This window comes from Ambystoma mexicanum, chromosome 5q (assembly GCF_040938575.1).
Source record: "Ambystoma mexicanum isolate Mex_15411 chromosome 5q, UKY_AmexF1_1, whole genome shotgun sequence".
NCBI lineage: Eukaryota > Metazoa > Chordata > Amphibia > Caudata > Ambystomatidae > Ambystoma > Ambystoma mexicanum.
Window position 1 is genome coordinate 50,013,755 of NC_090933.1, and position 18,719 is coordinate 50,032,473.

The window sequence follows — 18,719 nt, forward strand, 5'->3', positions numbered from 1 at the left end:
CCTTTTAATTGTGTCACGCAGCGCCAACCTCATGCCAGAACCCCTTTCATTAGATATGCAGGGATCATAACCTTCGCACCCCACGTAACAGGCTGCAGTCAGGTGAGGCAAGTGTTGCCTCTTAATTGTGGCACTGAATTCCTGCTAGGCCATTCCCCCTAAGAACGCTAGCTCAAGTTTGAATGCCACTAAAGTACTGGCAATGGCCCTTATGGCACGGCTCAGATGGCAGCCATGGTTCGTGTTCTTGTGTAAAATCATTTCTGACCACTTTGATGCATTTTTTAAGTGTGCAGTTTTGTACGTACGGCCATGTCATTTATAGATGTTGGAAATATTGAACTGTTGAGCAAGAGGGTGTGTGTCTCGGGGGTGTGGTAGGTTGTGAACTTTGAAGATTGGCTAAAACAGCAGGCTCTTTAAATCAGAAGTGCTAGTTTATGGGCGTGGTGCAGCCTGTCACATCATAACATGCTATGGCCACGAGTTTGACCCATGAGTATGGTGACCAGATTTAAAAAGTAATAAAACGGGACAGGGCAACTGACATAAAAGGAGGACTACCTCTTCAAAGTGGTTGTGATGGCACTACACTTCAGTAGCGTTTGGAGCAGAAATGTGTTTAAGTGTTACTGATCAAAGAAACACATATTATAATGAATTCATCACAAGCGAACACTATCTTAAGTTGTAAAACGGAGCATTTCTTCTGTGTGAGATTGTGTATTCCTGCCTGTCAGCTATGAAGACCTACTACAAAAAAACAGGACCTTTGCAGTTTCCAATGGAAACGGAATCTTCTTGAGAAAGGGGGACAGAGCAGCAAAAACCAGATCAGTCCCGGCAAAACAGGGACGTCTGGTCACCCTACCCATGTGTGGTGCGGGTGTGACTCCTTAGCCATTTCCCCTTCGTCCCTCTTCCTCGTACCAGTCCAAACCAACGGGGTGAACCCACCTCACAGGTGGGTCCAAAACAAAAAAAGGGATGGGGATACCTACCACACTTACCTGAGCAAAGCCCCTCCCCTTCCGGCAGGCAAAGAGGAAAACCGAACCCTACTCACTTCCTGTTTAGATCCTGCCTCTGACAGGTCCTTCTCGCAGCAGCTGCAGCACCCTTGGTCGCGATCCACAGGGCAGACCCTCGCTGCCATGGAGGGAAGACACCTCTTTTGTGGGTGCAGTATAATGCCTGGCGTTCCGCCCCCCTGGAAGACTTGCTTCCGGGCAAGGACGCTGAGCGGTTCTGTAACCAAGGGTGTATTATATTTCAATTCTACTTGCGTGATGGGGCGCAATTCATATTTTTCCAGGAAGTTGCAATATAATGTTTATTTTCAAAATCAGATCTGGACAATTTGCTGAAATTATTTTCAAAAATGCACACAAAAATCATTTGTAAAATATTTTATCCACGTAAGTGGACAACTGTGGAAGTTTTTCACTTAGTTTTCTGGTAAAATCCCCAGCGAAACTGCAGGGGTGTTTTTAATGGCAAAAAAAGGATTACATTTCAGATGAAGAGTTAGCAAATTGTTGAGGGCATTGCATGCAAAAGTTAACTTGTAGATTATGTTAGCAGTAATACAAGGTAAACTCAAGCAAAGAGTTTTTGCTTAGTTCAGAAATCTTCGGTAAAAGTTTTTCTGCAGATTTTTATCATGCAAAGTAAGTTGAAAATCCTAGCGTTTGCTTAGTGTGTTGAGAAAAAGTGCGGCAGAAATCATTTTGGTGACTTTTGGAACTATTTTGCAGGTTTAAAACAAAATCCAGAAACGTGAAACTGTAGGGCAACATGTTTGTAAAATGCTCAATTTCTACACTCCTCCCCATGACCACCTCTTATCAAGTCCTCGTTGTGTAAGACACAGAGGAGCTTTTTGACATCGCCTTTAATTCCAGAAAACCCTAGCCACGTGACTCTGGTCCACGATGGAGGACATTTAGGAAGAGCTGGATTTGTTGGCAAGCTTCACACACACAAAGGAATGGTGATCGCCCTTGGTGGACTCCTCCTCAATGACGAGCCTCACTTGATACTTTCCCAAAAATGGTCAAAGATATTAGGCTAGCCAAAAATAGTATATGCAAAATGAAGCAACCCACAAGTCTAATAAAGGGGGTGTTCATTTTTAGAGCCGGGGGTCAGATGGGTGCGTCTTTCTGAAGACCTGGGGCAGCAGGTGCAAGATGGCGTTGAAAGTAGGAGCGCTGACATTAGAGGTTGTGTGCAGACTCCACAAGCCTGGACTGGAATGGGGAAAAACATTCTGTGGAACTTAGGCCGAGATACGTTGAACATACTGCGTGCGTCTAGAGATGTGTGGTGTGGTGGGCGTGCTGTGGTTGTGTTTCTGAGCCACGGTTTCTTTTTTTCTGTTTCAGGTATTCACCTACAAACAGAGCACGATCACCCGGCAAAAAGTGGCAGCCATGCATCCGACAAGCGTGGAGGGAGTGGAAGACATGGCGGCACTGGTTGACCTCCACGAAGGCTCCATCATGTATAATCTTTTCCAGCGATATCATCAAAACAAAATTTACGTGAGTGTTGTCATTTGAAGAAAAAAATGTCTAGCACTAATTGGTTGGGCTGGTGCAGTCTCCCCCAATCACCGCTCCAGTTAGTAGCTTTTCTGGTCAGGGCAGCATCAGCGGTTCTCGTGTCCCAGTAGGGCTCTGCAATGTTTGCCACCCTTGGCAGAGTGGCATACTGCTGCTCCCCTCAGCTTGTACCCAAGTCAGCTGTTTAGTCCTACCATGCCCTACAACCAGCTCTTGGTCCAGCACACCCTGAACCTTATTGATTTGTACAGAAATGTTTAAACACACTCACTTCAGGATGCTCTTTGTACAAGGTTTATTCTATCGTTTCTTTATTTTACTACTTCTTTTTTCTCTCTTACTTTCTCTCCCACCTCCCCGCTCGCTTGGATGCATGTTGTGGAATCTTTCCTTATTCCACCGTCCCTGTTTATCTTTTAAATGTGTCCCTTTTCTCAGAGTTAGGGGTGCTGAAGCATGTGCCATTAGTTTCATGCTGTTGTGTTGGTGTGGCTTTATTACCTGCAGGGATCAAAAAAGGGATTTGAGGGTAACTGCTCAGTAAGCAGGCGCCACCCTATAGGGCAGTGGTATTCAAACATTTTCATACTGAGCCCCCCCCCACTCTTGAATAAACATTGTTTCTGAGTCCCCAACCACCTAGCGGTTGCCCAACCCTAGGGGACCCAAAGGATGTCCAGTGGGGCCAAAGGCTCTTTAATAAAGGATCAAGGTGACTTGTTTTTAATAGAAAATATAAGCAGTAGAACATTTGCTTGTATTTTATATAAAGCACATTCATCCTAATACCTTTGTAAAGAATATGGGGCCCCCCCAGTTTGTAGACCACTGTTCTAGGGTAAGAAGAGCTAGTTCATAGCATAGCGTGCCACACATGTAGCTTCCACATGACATGTGCACTTTAGCCTTTTGTCCATTACATATGACCCATTGTGTGTGTAATGTGTTCTAATGCTCATTTATACACATTCCCAAACCCGCAGTGTTAATATTGCATAGGTATACTTGTATGGTACCAGTCGACCTGTGAAGTCAAAAGTAGCTCCAGGTAACGCTTTGTGTCAAGCTCAACAGGCGCTTCTAGGCTAAAAGCAGGCGCTAAGTAGCTCCTGGCAATTTGGAACCAGGGCTTTTCTTCTGCAACTTCACAGGGATGAATAATTCTTCCTCTATGACCATTTTCCAAAGGTAATGCCTGTATCTATGTTGGTCACCTGCTTTGGCGAGAAGTGCGCTTGCTTTCAGGTCCCGTGCCCGTATCCACGGCCGTTTATCCATACACCCTGGATAAAAGGATTGCCATTGCCCGGGGATCCTGCTACTTCCCCTACGGAAGAGGTCTATGGACTGCGGGATCTTAGCCCGTTGCACAGTCCGCAAGCGCTATATGCCCCAGCAGAGAGCAAAATATAGACCTATCCCCTGACATTTCCTACACACAGTGCCATGCTCCACAGGCGGTAGTTAAAGGCTGATTTCTTGAGCTGATGTCTTCCACTTGCTTGCCATCAAAGAGAACGAATAAGGGTCTGAAGGACACCGTATGGTAGCAATAGAAAACAATGAATGTATGCTCTTTTATAATGCTTCACTTGATTTATTTATTTATTTGTATTTATTGTGTTTCACAGCGCCCACAGGGCAACATGGGGGGGAACATGTGAGGGAAAGGCAAATATAACAGTGATAGTGAGAGGCCGTCCTACTAGGCCATGCCAGCATTTAGAGCGTGCACGTGCAGAGTTAGAGGGGGATGAGGGGGGTAAGTGCTAAGAGTAGGCAGTGAGTTGCAGGCTAAGTGACTGGCAGAGATCATTTGGTGCATGATATATTCCTCCTTCTAAGCGCTGTAATAATCCAATTTCGTGGTATTCTTAGTTATCAACCTTGGAAGGATGAAGGGCTGAGTCGACCCTGCTGCAGGATTCAAAAGACGGGCCCAATGTCTGAGGGGAGCACTTAATGTATGAGCTATCCGCCCAACGCACCTCTGCCCTGTCAGTTCCATTTCAGGAGTATTTTTGCACCTCAGAAACTGTGCAGAATGGCCGAGGCGTCCTGTTGAGGAGGCAGTGGCCCCTTTCTGCAAGGAAGTTACTAAGTTAGAGAAATGGAGCCCCTCGAGTAGTTACCCACAGGGGTGTGCACTTGGGGCTTTACTGGCAGCCCTTGACATTGCCTATGCAATGTGCGCTTTTGTTTACAGAGAACGTGATTATGCCGAGTGCCTTTTTTGTTCCATTGTGTAGTGAGCGGCCCTCTGTAATTACCTCAGGTTGCTTTGATGTGGGAGCAGAGGCGTAGTTTCCAAACCGCACCACAAATTAGTCACCGACGCCAATGTAACGAGTCTACCAGCTCCTTAGGTCGCGGGACCTTCTAACCCTGGTTTATGGCCTCGGATTGTTTTGAGCAGTTACTTCACCACCGTTTTCGTAAAATAACCGAATAAAATCTCGGAAAATAAAACGTCGACAGTGAATGTTGATTCATACAGTGCGCAATCTACTGCATACAGTGAGTGAGCCCCTCCCCAAAAATGCTAAAATATAACACTTTAGAAGGCAAGGCCTGGGCAGCACTGCGTGGTGGTGTGACAACTCTTTTGCTTGTCCTGTTAGGGTGCAGCTCTCCGCTCCTGCGCGCTTTAGCTTTGATCAGCTCCCCTTTGAGTTTCCGTCTTTGAGTTTTCCGCCCCTTAATTGGCTTATTGTCTTCCTCGGCCCCGCCCCCCACTACCCTGCGTGACTTGTGCACAGCATATGGAGATGTCCATTGAGATAGTCCTTTAAACACTCATGGCCCCTGGTTGGCAATTATCATGGCGGCTGGGGGTGACATACGTTGCTAGGCAGCTTTTCGCTCTCAGAAGCGGCGCTCGGCCTATACGCTCCTGTGTCGCATTTGGCGATCACACGTGTCGCTGCGCTCGCTCGTTTGGAGGTTCGCGCCATCTTTTGAGGCATGTTCTGCCTCCCTTTGACTTCAGAAGAGTAACCTGTCCGCCCGGCAAACTTTGCTCAGCCTCATAAAAAAATCACTGGCGGTGTCAAGTGTGCTAGGTGAACGGTGCTCCCTATTGCCGTCTTACCCTGCAGGGTGTGTGTTGCATTACAGAACGTGCCTCAAATTATGGTCCGCGAGCGCCCCCTCCTGATCAGATTTCTGTATAACCGCTGGATAAATAGTTGACTGTCATTTGGGTACACGGACTATAGTCAAATGGTTCTGCTGAAAACATGGAGGGATACGGCTCTTTAGGCACCGTCTTGGAGAAATGTACCCGGTAGATTGGGTTTGTGCAGGGTCTTAGAGGCCAATCCCGTGGCGAAGGCTGCCGGAAGGAGGTCCATGCCTGAAGACCCCCAAAGTGAATGCATTTTGCGCTTTATTTCTGCTGCTTGGGTAGTATTCTCCTCTATTTTTTCACTACATTTCTAAGATCTTGTTTTATTTGTTATTAATAAACTTGCTGGAGATACTGGGAACGTAGCACACTCCTGGGGCGCTGCTCGCCCCCAGCCAATCCTAAAGAGTGAAGGCCCATGGGAAGTATCCAGCATCCAGTACAAAGACTTAACCCCAAACAAAGGCACACACAGCAAACTCCCATGGCAGTAAATGCATTGTCATTCTCTCCGCTAGAACATGAATCATTGATGGATAGTTACATACATGCCAACATTATCCATTCCGTTGTAGCGATAGTCCAGTCCTGGTTCTACTTTTGCATTCTGGGACGTGTAGTCCTGAATTTCCCTGTGTTGGCATTTATGTGTTTGCATTTTTACATTAAAATGTTGATGTACTAAAATTCCAATTGCGGATTTTTTTTGGTCAAAAACAAATGGTGTTTTGCTATTTTATCGAGAGATTCAAAGAATTGGTGTTTTCGTTAATTAGGTTAGACTGACAAGTATACCCATACATTTGGAATATGGATCGCCAGCTTCAGAAGGCTTCCAACAAAAAACTTTAAAAAAGCGCCCAACTTCAGCTATGTTAATGTTAATGATAAAGGACATTTGTACCGCGCACTATCACCACCGGAGTGGTCCCCTGCGCTCTAGCGGCTCTGAAAGAGGAGGGGAGGTTGAGTTAGTGGGAGGAAGCAGGAAAAGTGCAAGAGAGCAGTGATGTGCTGTTGGTGGCCTCAGCCCGGTGGGTCAGTTGGCTGGGTCTGGGGTGTTTGTGGCCAGTAGTCGTCGTGTACTGTTGTGCAAGGCTATGTGTGTTTTTGTTTTGTTGTTGCAATGTAGTGAAGTTTGTGCGGTTTGTTGTGCTGTAGGTTTTGGTTGTGTTTGGTTTGGAATTTGAGAGGTGTATGCAGAAAGGGAAATTGTTAGTAGTGTTGGTTAGTTTGCGTCTCTATCCTGAATTGAAGCGCTCGGCTTGCATAGTCTCCCCTGTTGCGGCTCTGTCCTGATCTGGGTCTGACTGGCATACAGGTTCCATACTCCTCTAGTCCCCGCGTTTAACATGCTCTCTCATGGCTCCCCTTATCCTCCATTTAGACTCTAGTGGCCAGTGCATCTGCTAATGACAACCTCTCCGGTAGTGGGTAGATTGCCAATGTCTCGATAATTCCACACCAACGTGGTACCTGGCGGTAATTAAGTTACGGGGCGGGCGAGAGTGTTAGTGGGATTGTCTGGGTTAGTTGACTCAGTCTCCGTGCGTGCCACCTGTGTTCCTGTCTATACAATGTCACCCGTCCAGCTGCCGTGGGCTTTACTCTACCCGGGATGTCCGTGTCTTTCCGGTTTAGTTATCCTTTTTACCAGTTTCCTTTTTCCGGTTTAGTCTGCGGTGTTGTAGAGCCAGGTTTTTAGTGATTTCCTGAATTTCAGGTGATCTTCAGTGTTTCTTATTTCCTTTGGGATGTTGTTCCAGGTTTTTGCGGCTAAGTGGTAGAAGGAGGTGCCTCCAAGTTTTTTCTTGAGGTATGGTTAGAGTTCCAGGTGGATTTCGTTGCTCGATCGGAGGGGTCTCGTTGGTTTGTAGACTTATTTTCTTTTGTAGGAATTCTGCTCCTTGTCCGCTGATTGCCCTGTGCGTTATGCACATTGTTTTGAAGGTGATGCGATGTTTAACGGGGAGCCAGTGTAGGGTTTTTAGGGCAGGAGTGATGCGATCTCTTCTGGATAGTTTGAGGAGTAGTCTTGCTGCTGCATTTTGGATCTGTTGCAGTTTCTTCAGGAGGTATTCAGAGGTAGAGGCTGTTTGCATAGTCTATTTTAGACATGATTAGGGTGACGATAGTGAGTGTTTTGTGCGCGAAGGAGAAGAAAGGTAGAATTCTTCTTGCCGTCCGGAGGAGAAAAAAGCATTTCTTCACTGTTGCATTTTTCTGTGGCTCCAGGGTTAGGTTGTTGTCCATTAGGACTTCCAGATTTTTTACTACCTTCAATGGTGTTGGTGCGTTTCCCATTTCCGTAGGCCATGGGATGGTTGTTTCGTTCTCTTGGTCTTTGGATACAATCATGATTTCTGTCTTTCCTGGGTTGATTTTCAGGTTGTTGGCATCCATCCAGTCAAAGACTTCTTTTAGACAGTCGGTAAGGGTTGAATGGTCGGCATCGGTGTCTTTAATTTTGTAGATGATCTGAGTGTCATCTGCGTAGTTGTAACATGTAACGTTGTATTTTTTGAAGATTCTGATGACTGGGGTCTGGTAGATGTTGAAATATAGTGGAGATAGTGAGGATCCTTGTGGTACTCCACAGTCGTTAACTCGTGGAGTGGATTTGAAAGGTTTTATCCATACGGTTTCTGTTCTGTCTGTTAGGAATGATTTGGTCCAGCGTAGTGCTGTGTCTGTTATGCCTATGTTTTCTAGTCCTGTTGGAAGGCAGTTGTTTTCTAGCTCTCACTTTGTGAAGGTGATCCATCTAGTGTGGTAACGCCACTTCTGCAGCCTGCCTGGGCCCACCAGGACTTTTATGCATCTTTATTTTGGTGTTTTTTGCACCTTTTGCCTCTCTCCCAAGCTCCCTTCCTGACCCGCCTCTCCAAAACCTCCCATCCCACCCACTCCCCTGCTGGATTGATTGGTGCCTGCTGCACATGCCCGGAAGGCCTTTACAGAGGCCTCCAAGAGTTTTCTCTCCTGTCCCTGCTTGCACGAGCCCTTTAGCTCTCACCTCGTGGAGGCAATGCATCTAGAGCGGTAAGTTTGCTTCTGCAGCCTGTCTGTGCCAACCTGGACTTTTAAACATCTTTATTTTGGTGTTTTCCCCTCTTTTGCCTCTCTCCTAAGCCCCCTTCCCGACCCTCCTCTCCCCACCTCCCATTCAGCCCACTCCCCTGTCGGATTGGTTGGTGCCTGCTTCACGTGTCCTTCAGCAAACCTCCCAGGGCAGCCATGCCCAGGCAGCCGACTAAGGACCATAAGGCAAAGGGCAGCTCCCCCCTGAGCAGCTCTACTTCGTGTTTGCTTGTGTTTGCCTGGCGCGCCCGATGCAGACAACCTACAGCAACTGATAAGGTAAGTGTGGTGTGGGCGGGGAATACAGCCATTACTGTACTACAGTAAAACCACCCCCCTCTTACTATCTAATATCTCACACCTACATGCACCTAGCCAAATTGCCTAACTGGTATTCATTGTACTTGCAACGTTGAATCTGAGTATTTTTCCATTGCACACATAAAGCCTAATCTAGGTGGTTTTTCACTGTACTCCCAAAGGTGAATCTGAGTGTTTTTCCATTTCACTGCCAAAGTTGAACCTACATGTTTCTTTCAATGTACTCCCAAGGTTCAATCTGAGAGTTTTTCCATTGCACAGCTAAAGTTGAATCTAGGTGTTTTTTGATAATACTTCCAAAGTTGAATCTGAGTGTTTTTCCATGTAAGGGTGGTACAGGCGTTGAGTGCCGCCATTACTATGTTCATTTCTAACCCTGCCAGTCCTTCCTATTCTACCACCTTCACGTTACAACAGTGTAGATTGCCCCTGCACCCCCTGGATAGAAATGCTAGATATATTGTATTATCTGTGTATTATTCTCGGCGGGACTAGGGAGTTGGAAATGTATTACATTTATGCTTATTTTGGGGGTAGGAATTTGCCACATTTAGATGATTTGGGGGTGGGTAGGAAACGTGTTAGACTTAGATGGATTGCCGGGGAAGGAAATGGATTGTCAGAGATTGTTTTCGTGGGATTGGAATTGTATTAACGCTTTGATGGATTGTTACAGGAAAGGTGTTACACTTGAAGCATTGTGAAGTTCAGCACAGGATTGCATTAAAAGAAACAGCGTAGTTTAGTAGTCTCATTCCTCCTGAAGAACAGGTTGGCACCTATATCACTCTTACAAGAACAGTAATGGGCTTTCTGAAGGTTGGCCAGTGTATGCATTAAATTGATCTGGGTATGGTCATTTGTGCTGCCCCTATAATGTTAGCCCACCTTTCACCCCAGATCTACACTGGTAATACCTCCATTACACCTAAAGATCCTAACTCAGCCTTGGTATCCCGATATCGCAGTTATTAGACGGCTGCTAGAAGCGTACATAGAACCATGAAGATATCTAGTAAGACAGTAAAGGTAGCTGGTCCATGGCACCTAGAGAACTCTACTATCCTAAATCCTGTGGTAACCGCCTGGTAGATATACTAGGTCAGCCAGTTTACTGCGCTTAGAAGACTTGAGCATACCCCTCCCCCCCCATCCCCATAGTGCCAAGAAGAGTCTGCGAGGGTAGCTGGTCTTTTTCCACAGACTTCCTGATGACACAGCAACATCAAAGATAAGCTCCATTGGGGCTCTTGGTACGTATAAAGCCACCGCTTCGGTGGACATCCGCCGCAGCAGGCATGGCTATCCATCCACTCACGGGTAGAAAGCAGCTACGACCCATGACAAAATTCGGGCTAACTGGACACAATGTTTTTAAGCCTACTTACACCAGACTGTGCCTCAACACCCCTGACATCATTATGCAGCGAACACCTATGACAAACTCGGGCACGCTGGACACATAGCAGGTCTCTAGCACTCACGCCATCCCCTGACTCCTCTCAGCACCCATCCTCATGCCTGACCTCATGGGGTTTCTACCAGAGCCTGGCCACCTCTGCTAAGCCTTATTTGGCCAAATGCACACAAGCATTCTAATCCTACTCCGTGACCTCCAATACCCTGCATTTCGGTCGCCGAGGGTGTTCCCACCTCCAGCGCATTGAGACTATAATAATGGAAAAAGGCGCTGTATAAATGACAACTACAATACAAAGTACCCATAATGCTTCAGAAGTTCACCAGACATCCATTTACATGGACTCCTGTTCAGCGCCTGCTATGGCACAGACACCATTGCTGCGCCTATGCGAGGAGCAGGGGGGGGGGTGATGGTGAAGGCATTGCTGGGCAACTCTTCCCCATTCAGCACCATTGAGTGTCACACACGCCTCTGGAGCATCCACTCGCAAGCTGTCCAAAGCTGGTCAACCCTGAGCTCCTTCCACGTGTTACTTCCCGAGTTGAGGCATGTAGTGGCCTTGTGATCCTGTGTTGCACCCAGGGTACAATGGGTTATCCCCAAAGGCCATCCTCCTCTATCGTGATTTTCAACATCTCAAATGTGTCTGGGGAATCTACAGTGCTCTGAGGAGTAGGACTTGCAGCAACATGGGGAAAAGGTAGGCTCCACGTGGGTCCCACCTGACCAACCGATCTGAACACTCACCTACAGAAGGAACATAGAACAGTAGAGAGTTTAGCATCTAGAATTCCCTGCTTCCTCTGCCCCTGAACTGTGGAATGAGCTACCTAAGTCCTGTCAAGAAGACCCACTAGGTCCTGCCAATAGGTTCAAAAGAACCCTGAAATAAGTCCTGTTCTCATCACCCTATCGAAATGCGTAGACTACGTTTCAGTACTCCAGCCTGTGGCTAATCTGAAACTACTTCAGTAGGACCTCCATGGCGCATATGAGTTTAGGTTACCTGCCCTAGGGTATCCTGGCCCTTCTGCTCTGCTAGCGTGCACTAAAATATCTTTGTTATCATATACTTTGCTTCTCCCTACCACTGCTGAGTGTTCTATCATACTCCTCCCCTTAGTCTATGACAGGCAAAGCGCTCCGACGCCCTAACCTATGGCAGGAGGCGCTGTACAAATGCAAGATAACATATGCATTGAGCATTCACCATTCCATGATTGTTTGATTGCAGTACCCCTATTGTATCTTGCCCAGGGCTGGAAAGCTATTTTCTTGTGATTTGGCGCATACTGAAACAGCAATAAAATAAAGAAAATAGAGACGTCTTGGCTCACAGAGCCCCTCTATAAATGCCCCAACTCCCTTACTAGCTCACCCACCCACCCAAACACCCAGGGCTTAAGGGCACAATGTACCCTGACATACAATGCAGACAAACCAATGTAAAGGGCACACCCTGCTAAGCCACCAATGGAAGGTCCCGGATACAGTGCTTTCCATTGGTGGAGCTGGCCCATCAACAAAGAGGTAAAAAGCCTTTTCTATCTGCCTTTGTGTCTTCCTCTTCCTAACTAAAAACAAAAAAAAGGACTGTGCTGTGGTGAGTCCACAACCCTTCCACCGCAGAGGGCGGTCGCTGACCCTCCCAGTCCATGCACCACGTCCAGACATTGTCCATGCACTAGAGTCTCCATGGAGAAATCGTGGCAATGCCCTTTACCCGGGCCTTCAGAAGAGCCCCGCGTGGACAGTTGCTGGTGGTGCCAAGTGGCTAGGGCAAACCTGGCCCACGATTGCCACTCTGTGGTGAGCACACCTGATGCGCGGGTGTTTTTGGTCAATGGATTCATTTGCTAGTTATGGTCTTGGCGCTATCCAAGTATTAGTCCTAGCCATGTTTCTCAGCGTGTGTCACTTAGCAGTTTTGTTTTCCTATCTTTAGAAGAACCAATCGAAAAAGAAAATGGGTGCCAGAGACTGCACAGCGCCTCATTATGTAGGTTACTTTACATACAGTCCCAGAGAAGAAGCCAGCATGCAGCAAGGAGTGCAGTTTCTTCTTTGTTTGGGACCGACAGTTTTGCTGGTGGCTTCCTTGCTCTTCTGGCAAACTGCTGTTTTGGTTCTTAAGCTCCTTGACCCGGGGGGTGGATTGCGGATTATAGGAGGTAAGTTATTGCTGCCCATCTGTTTCGTAGGTCTATTCCTATAATATCACCTTTAAATAAAGTGCTTAATGCCTAAATGACAACAGGCCCCATTCCAGTCAGGAGATGTTACTTCATTCCTGGTTTCGTCTGCATTCTGGGAATTGTAGTTCTGGACTTCTCTGTTGTACACCCATTACTACAGGATGCAACATTGAAACCAGCACTGGACTAGTATCTCCGACTAGAATGAGGCACGTTTGCATTTAGGCTTAACAGTGCATTCCTCCCGGTTCTAGGCTCTGTCGTAATAGTTTTTACCATTTTGAAATGTAATCACTGAATTAATTGACCGAATTCCCCAGAGAGCCGCATCAGCCCCTACCCCTTCCTGTGTCCTGCAGCCTGAACATATACGTGTGGGGTGAATGCTCCACTCACTGAGCTATCTTGCACGCCCATATTGCCTACATGCCAACATTATCCATTCCATTCGGGGAACAGTAGTTCAGTCCTGGTGTTAAGTTTGCATTCTGGGACTTGTATTCCTGGATTTACCTGTGTAAACACAACACTACAAGTCGCAAAATACGAAGTTAGAAACAGGACTGGACGAATGTCTCCCGACTGGAATATGTTGGCACGTGTGGCATATAGACTCGTAACCCTCTAATTTTCACCTGCAAAACACGCTCAGGATTAAACAGCCATCACCAAATTCCTACGAACCAGCATTTCCTTTGTTCCGCCTCATGAATGGAGTTGAATTGCCTGCCTCAGAATTAAATATTTTAATTATTATTATAATTGGTTATTTATAACGCGCTTAATACCCAGAGGTTTCTAAGCACGGACCCAGGGATCGAACCTGTGTTGCTCCAGCCCGTCTTGTTTCCATGGCAAGCATATGTAGAATACCAAATCGGAAGTAGACGGTCATAGCGTGCCTCCTTTACTACTCATTGACAGGAGCAGTGTAACATCAAGATCATAGCCCCTCCGACCCCGCAACATGGATAGACGGCAGCATCTAAAACATGGAGACTGGAGCCAATGCCCCCAGTTGGAGGATCTCTCCTTGGGACATGACACTTGTCAGCCTTTATTCTGTGCTATTCTATACTCTAAATACTCGCATTATTCCTTTGAAGAAGCTTGTCCGAAAAAAGCATTTGCTTGGAATGAAATGCAGGCAAAAACATTTAGTTTGAAATTAGTTTTAAATTATTTTAAAAGCCTCCAAAAGTTCTAACTCTGTATAAAAGTTTTTTTTTTTTAAAATGTAATGGAAGATGCATGCACAGGGTGTGTGACATGCACGTTTTGCCCAAAATTACAGGCCAAGTTTCATTTAATCTGAAAAGTTTATTCATTTTCGAATTTGTTCCAAATTAAAGCCTTTCACCGTACGTATTAAGTAACGAAAATAGTACTTATTCTTTTTAACAAATTTCTTCAAGCAAAAGTGATTTTGTTTCAAGAAAAAACTTGGATCCGTAATAGCTACAACTGACACAAAAGTAATCTGATCTTCTTTTAGAAGTCAAGGATGTTCATTTTTTCTTCTAGTAGTGGGTTCCAAATGTTACTTGAGAGACCGCCTCAAGAAACCAAACTATTTTTATGCAATACCGAGTATTGCCCGCAGGAGACGATAATTCCAGAAGTCGCCACCCAAAACCACAAATGACCAAGGACCAAGCCTTTCATGAGAGGGTAAAGTCAACCCTCAGACGCTCAGCAAAAAGAGAGGCTATTTGCACAGCTCACACCACAAAGTGAACTGCCTCAGGGCACTTTAACCATAGAGGTCTTCAAAAAACGGTGGGGCTGGCTCACGTTGGGTGGACCCAAAGCAGTCCAGGCACTTCCAAAACACAGCACAGTGACTGCTTTTAATAGAAAATATAAGCAGATGTGGATCTGGGTGTGGCCAGCAACACTTTTACCCTCTGGGGCGGGGGCTCGGCAACAGTTTTTTTACTCAATGGAGGCTCAGCAGAACAAAGTTTGAGTATCAAAACAAAGCAGCACCCACCTCAACACTACTCATTTTGTCAAACTCGAAAGGAGCCCTCCCGAATTCAAGTCTGTGTTCTAACAATTACTCGCAGACTGAGCTATAATACAAACTAAGGGCAGTTATATAGGCAAGGCTCCTGCTCCTTTGGGTCTCAATGCTGGCATAAAATAGCATCACTCTTATTTTCGAATGTCAAGCCTGTAACCGTTTTGGCCTCTGGTGTGCCGGGCTGCAAAGTTTGTGGGTTCGAATCTTGCTAGTCGTAATATTTTTATGTAAAACGGGCGAATCTATAACTGTCCTTGGGAGGAAGGACAATACCCTCGTGTGTGATTACATACTTGCAGCAGCATTGCAACAAATGCTTAGTGTGTGAAAAAAGAGGAGGTACATAGATTGAAGGAAGGTACTTGAACCAGCCTCAATCACAGAGAAAAGTAGGTGATTTTCAAAGAAGCTCTGCTCTAACCAGACGTGGTTAATCCGCTTGTCCCAAAAGCCTAAACAAGCACCAGTCACTGTGCCTGTCTTGCATGCTGGTTTGGTCCTAGAAAATGTCAGTGGAGCGCGTTGCAGCCAATTTAAAAGCGCCTTTTTAATGTAGCGCTTTATGCTGCTGTTTGGGCAGTTTTTATGCGCTCCCAGTTTGGTAGATATGGGAACGGAGACACCCGGGGCGGGCCGGGGCGGTGGGGGGGGGCATACGGATCGTATTTATTTATTTTATAAAGCGCACAAACAACCCAGAGGAATCGAGGCGCTGTTATAGATGCAGGTTATTCACAGTAGGTTTTAACATACACTACTTTTAGGTAAGAAGAGCACAGAAGTGGTTCAGTCTAGGCAAACAGCTGTGCTGGAACCGTCAGCTCTTGCCCACAATCATCAACTTGGCCACCATGAGGTGGTCCTCACTTCTAGAACGCCCCCATGGTGTAACACCCTTAGATGCCCACCACTCGTGGATTCACAAAGGCTGTGGGCTATGCAGGCCCGGCTGATAATGCGAGGGGGCCCATTTACACATGATGGTTGGGGGCCCCCTGCTCAGCGAAAACCATCCGAGGCACCCATGGGGTGCATACATTATAATGGCGACAAAGATAAGGTTAATAGCCGCCGATTATCACGAGACGGCCAGCCGGCAGGGCGCTTGCCACTAAATGCCAAACCCTTCTTTGTCAGCAAGTGGCTGATGTGGAGGAACCCGTGTTAAAAGGCAATGAGGTGATAACGCTTCTGTATATCATGTGGGAAGAGACAATGCTGCTTGTAATCCAAGCGCTGCAAAGTGCACATTGTATGCCCAGCAACGAAAATGGAGAAGTGAATACATTGCTGTGTTACAAGCCTGGGGGCAGGTGCTGGGTGCCTCCCTGAGGCTTGAGGACCCTTGCATTTCAAATGGTTGAACGGCCCTGGCGAAGTCCCTGGGGCTACAGAGAATCCCCGGCCTAAATAGTCCCCTGCTTGCCCACCTCATCCACCGTCGGTACACTGTGGTTGTATGTTGCGCCCAATCTTTATGGTCCAGCAGCTTAAAAACACGAATCTGAGAGTCACATTTTTGCAGACCTGACCGCAAATCCCCCCTTCAGATTTGCGCATTTTTGGGTCATCTAGTCTTGCAACACGTCCTCCTGAATCATGACGCCATCAAGCAGCGCCGGGCGGCAGAGCGTCTGTCAGTACCGCTGAAGACTAGCGAACGGTGGCCCGGGGCAGTCTGCTGGCGGCTGGGGGAGGGGTAAGAGGGGAGCTGTCGGGGTGTTGACTTTAATGGGCCGGTGGTGCCTGCGGGGGAATCCCCTTCGTCTTTTCAGACTTCCTTTGTTTCTACCGACGCAGACGCTCTGCTGCGCAGCTTCCAAGCAGCTGTTTCAGATCCAGTGATGATAAGCCACCGGGGTATTGCATTTTCATAATTTCCTTTTCCCCCGGGAACAGAATGCGATAGAAACTGCATCGCAGCCAAGCGGCCCGTGGCATGGGCGTGTGAGGCCGCCGTAGCCGGCCCTGGCTTTGCAGCCAGCACTTTCTGGGACTTGTAGTTTTCTTTTTGCAGTACACACGTGGGACAGTAAGAGAAAAGATGTTGGATGTCAGAAATGTCTCCTGTTACTGAGCCACTACATGCATCCGAGGTATGCCACATGCTAAAATATGTTAATCCTATAGTACACCTCTCAACCTTTTGTGTCGCGAAAAAGCGGGTGAAAACACACGATTTTGTGACAGCCCATTGAAGTGAATAGGCGCATAGGGTGCTTGGCGGGTGAGTTAGCTGATTGCAAGGTGGGTGAGTTAAGTTGAGAGCTATGCTTTGGCATCCCTCTCTTCTATTATTGAACGCTACCACCTCCTCTTGCTTCTGCCATCGCCACCATAAACCAGGCTTCCACCAGGATCCTTTCTGCCCCTCCTCAATGTGGTCGGCCCCCTCTTCCATTGGTGTTATGAGGGTAGAATGGGTGTTTGTGCTAGCCCCATAATTAAGCTCATGTAAAGGTGGCTTTGTTTCCTCCAGAAGGTGATTACGATTGGTCATTTACAACGCGCTTAATACCCGGAGGTTTCTAAGCGCGCACGCGGGAATCGAACCTGTGTTGCTCGGCGTCGTCTTGCTTCCAAGGCGAGCGCGTTGCCCCTGAGCTATCCTCTCGAGGGGGTTTGGGGTATTTGTCCATCCAACATCAGCTCCACCGCAGAGAGTCAAGCCCTGTTTCCCTGAGGGTGGGCAGCTGCGGGCCCACACTCAGTTCATGTTTACCCCTCGCATACCTCTCAACTAGATCCCGTGTTGAATGGGTCCATCTACTCCTGTTTACTTTTCTTTCTGTCTTGTAGCTTTTTCTTTTTCTATTATGAAGAGGACTACAAGTCCCAAAATGCAAAGATAAAAACAGAACTGCATGGGCCACACCCAACTGACATAGGTCTTGTTGTGGAGGACTATACCGTTTGAGGATCACTAGAAAATGTCCTTCCTCGAACTCTGGGGAGGTACCGTAAGTCCATACGAGAAACCCTCTGAGGTGGACCTGGGCAGAGCCAAATGGAATGATTAGTACAGAAGAGTGCACAACACAACTGAACTCCTAAGGGGCAGCCTTCCTCCACCCGGCTCGCCCCTGTTCTCACCAGGAACCCTCCTCCATCTGAGCGGACATCTCCCCGGATGAAGTGAGAGAACACAGCCACATAGACAACATGTTAGCTGAGGACAAGACAAGCAACTCCTCCACAGACCCTCAGAAAATGGCCTGAGGGGGGGATTGCCACGATGTCTGATGTTTTTTAAATAATATGTATTTTTGAAAGTAGTAAATCGCATCAAATTCTTAAAATATTTTCCATAAAATGTCCAACTTTTTCCTACATCGGTATTGCAGCCTGGCCTCTGATGATCTCAGGATCACAACTCGGGTCTTTGGGTCTAGGGGAGGGTTAGAGACTTCTGCTACTAACTATGTACTCTGCCTCCCCGACTGGTTAGGAAATCTATGACACAGCGTTGATTGAAACGATGACCATCACTGACTGCACTGAAATATTCAGCCAATGGGTTTTCAACCTGCACGGCCGATCACTGTGTGCAACTTAAAATGCACATGAAATTGTATGCAATGGCACGAAACATACCCAGTAAGTTAATAATCTTCATGAAATAGATCAAATGCACACGCAGGACCATGTCTCCTGATAATGAAGGCTCCCACGCCCCCATTTCCCGCAGTGTCGGCGGAATGGGCCTCTGACAGTGCACACTTCTCTGCAAGTGGTTCAGTGAAACTGAGAATTGATCTCAAGGAGCCACCTAAGACGTACCCTTGTGGGTTGGTTTGGGGGGCCTGCTGTAATCTAAAAAGCATGCATTATGAATTTAATGTCTGTGGCAGGGCCAGTACTAGGGCCCTGTCAAGGGCGGGTGGGAACCACTCTCAACCAGGGGTGAGAGGCCTACCAGGGAGCTATCCAGAGCCAGTGCTTACCCTGAGGAGGATGGAGGCAGTGGAGGTGCCTAATT

The 18,719-nt window shown here is 47.1% G+C and overlaps 1 protein-coding gene across 1 annotated transcript in view; it reads left to right on the plus strand.

Annotated features, from left to right (window-relative positions):
* The window catches only part of MYO10 (myosin X), a 640,382-nt gene that overhangs the window by 269,808 nt on the left and 351,855 nt on the right, over window positions 1-18,719 (plus strand). The window contains exon 3 of the mRNA XM_069620501.1: window positions 2,388-2,546. Coding sequence (XP_069476602.1) covers window positions 2,388-2,546 — 159 coding nt within the window. The remainder of the gene's footprint in view (window positions 1-2,387; window positions 2,547-18,719) is intronic.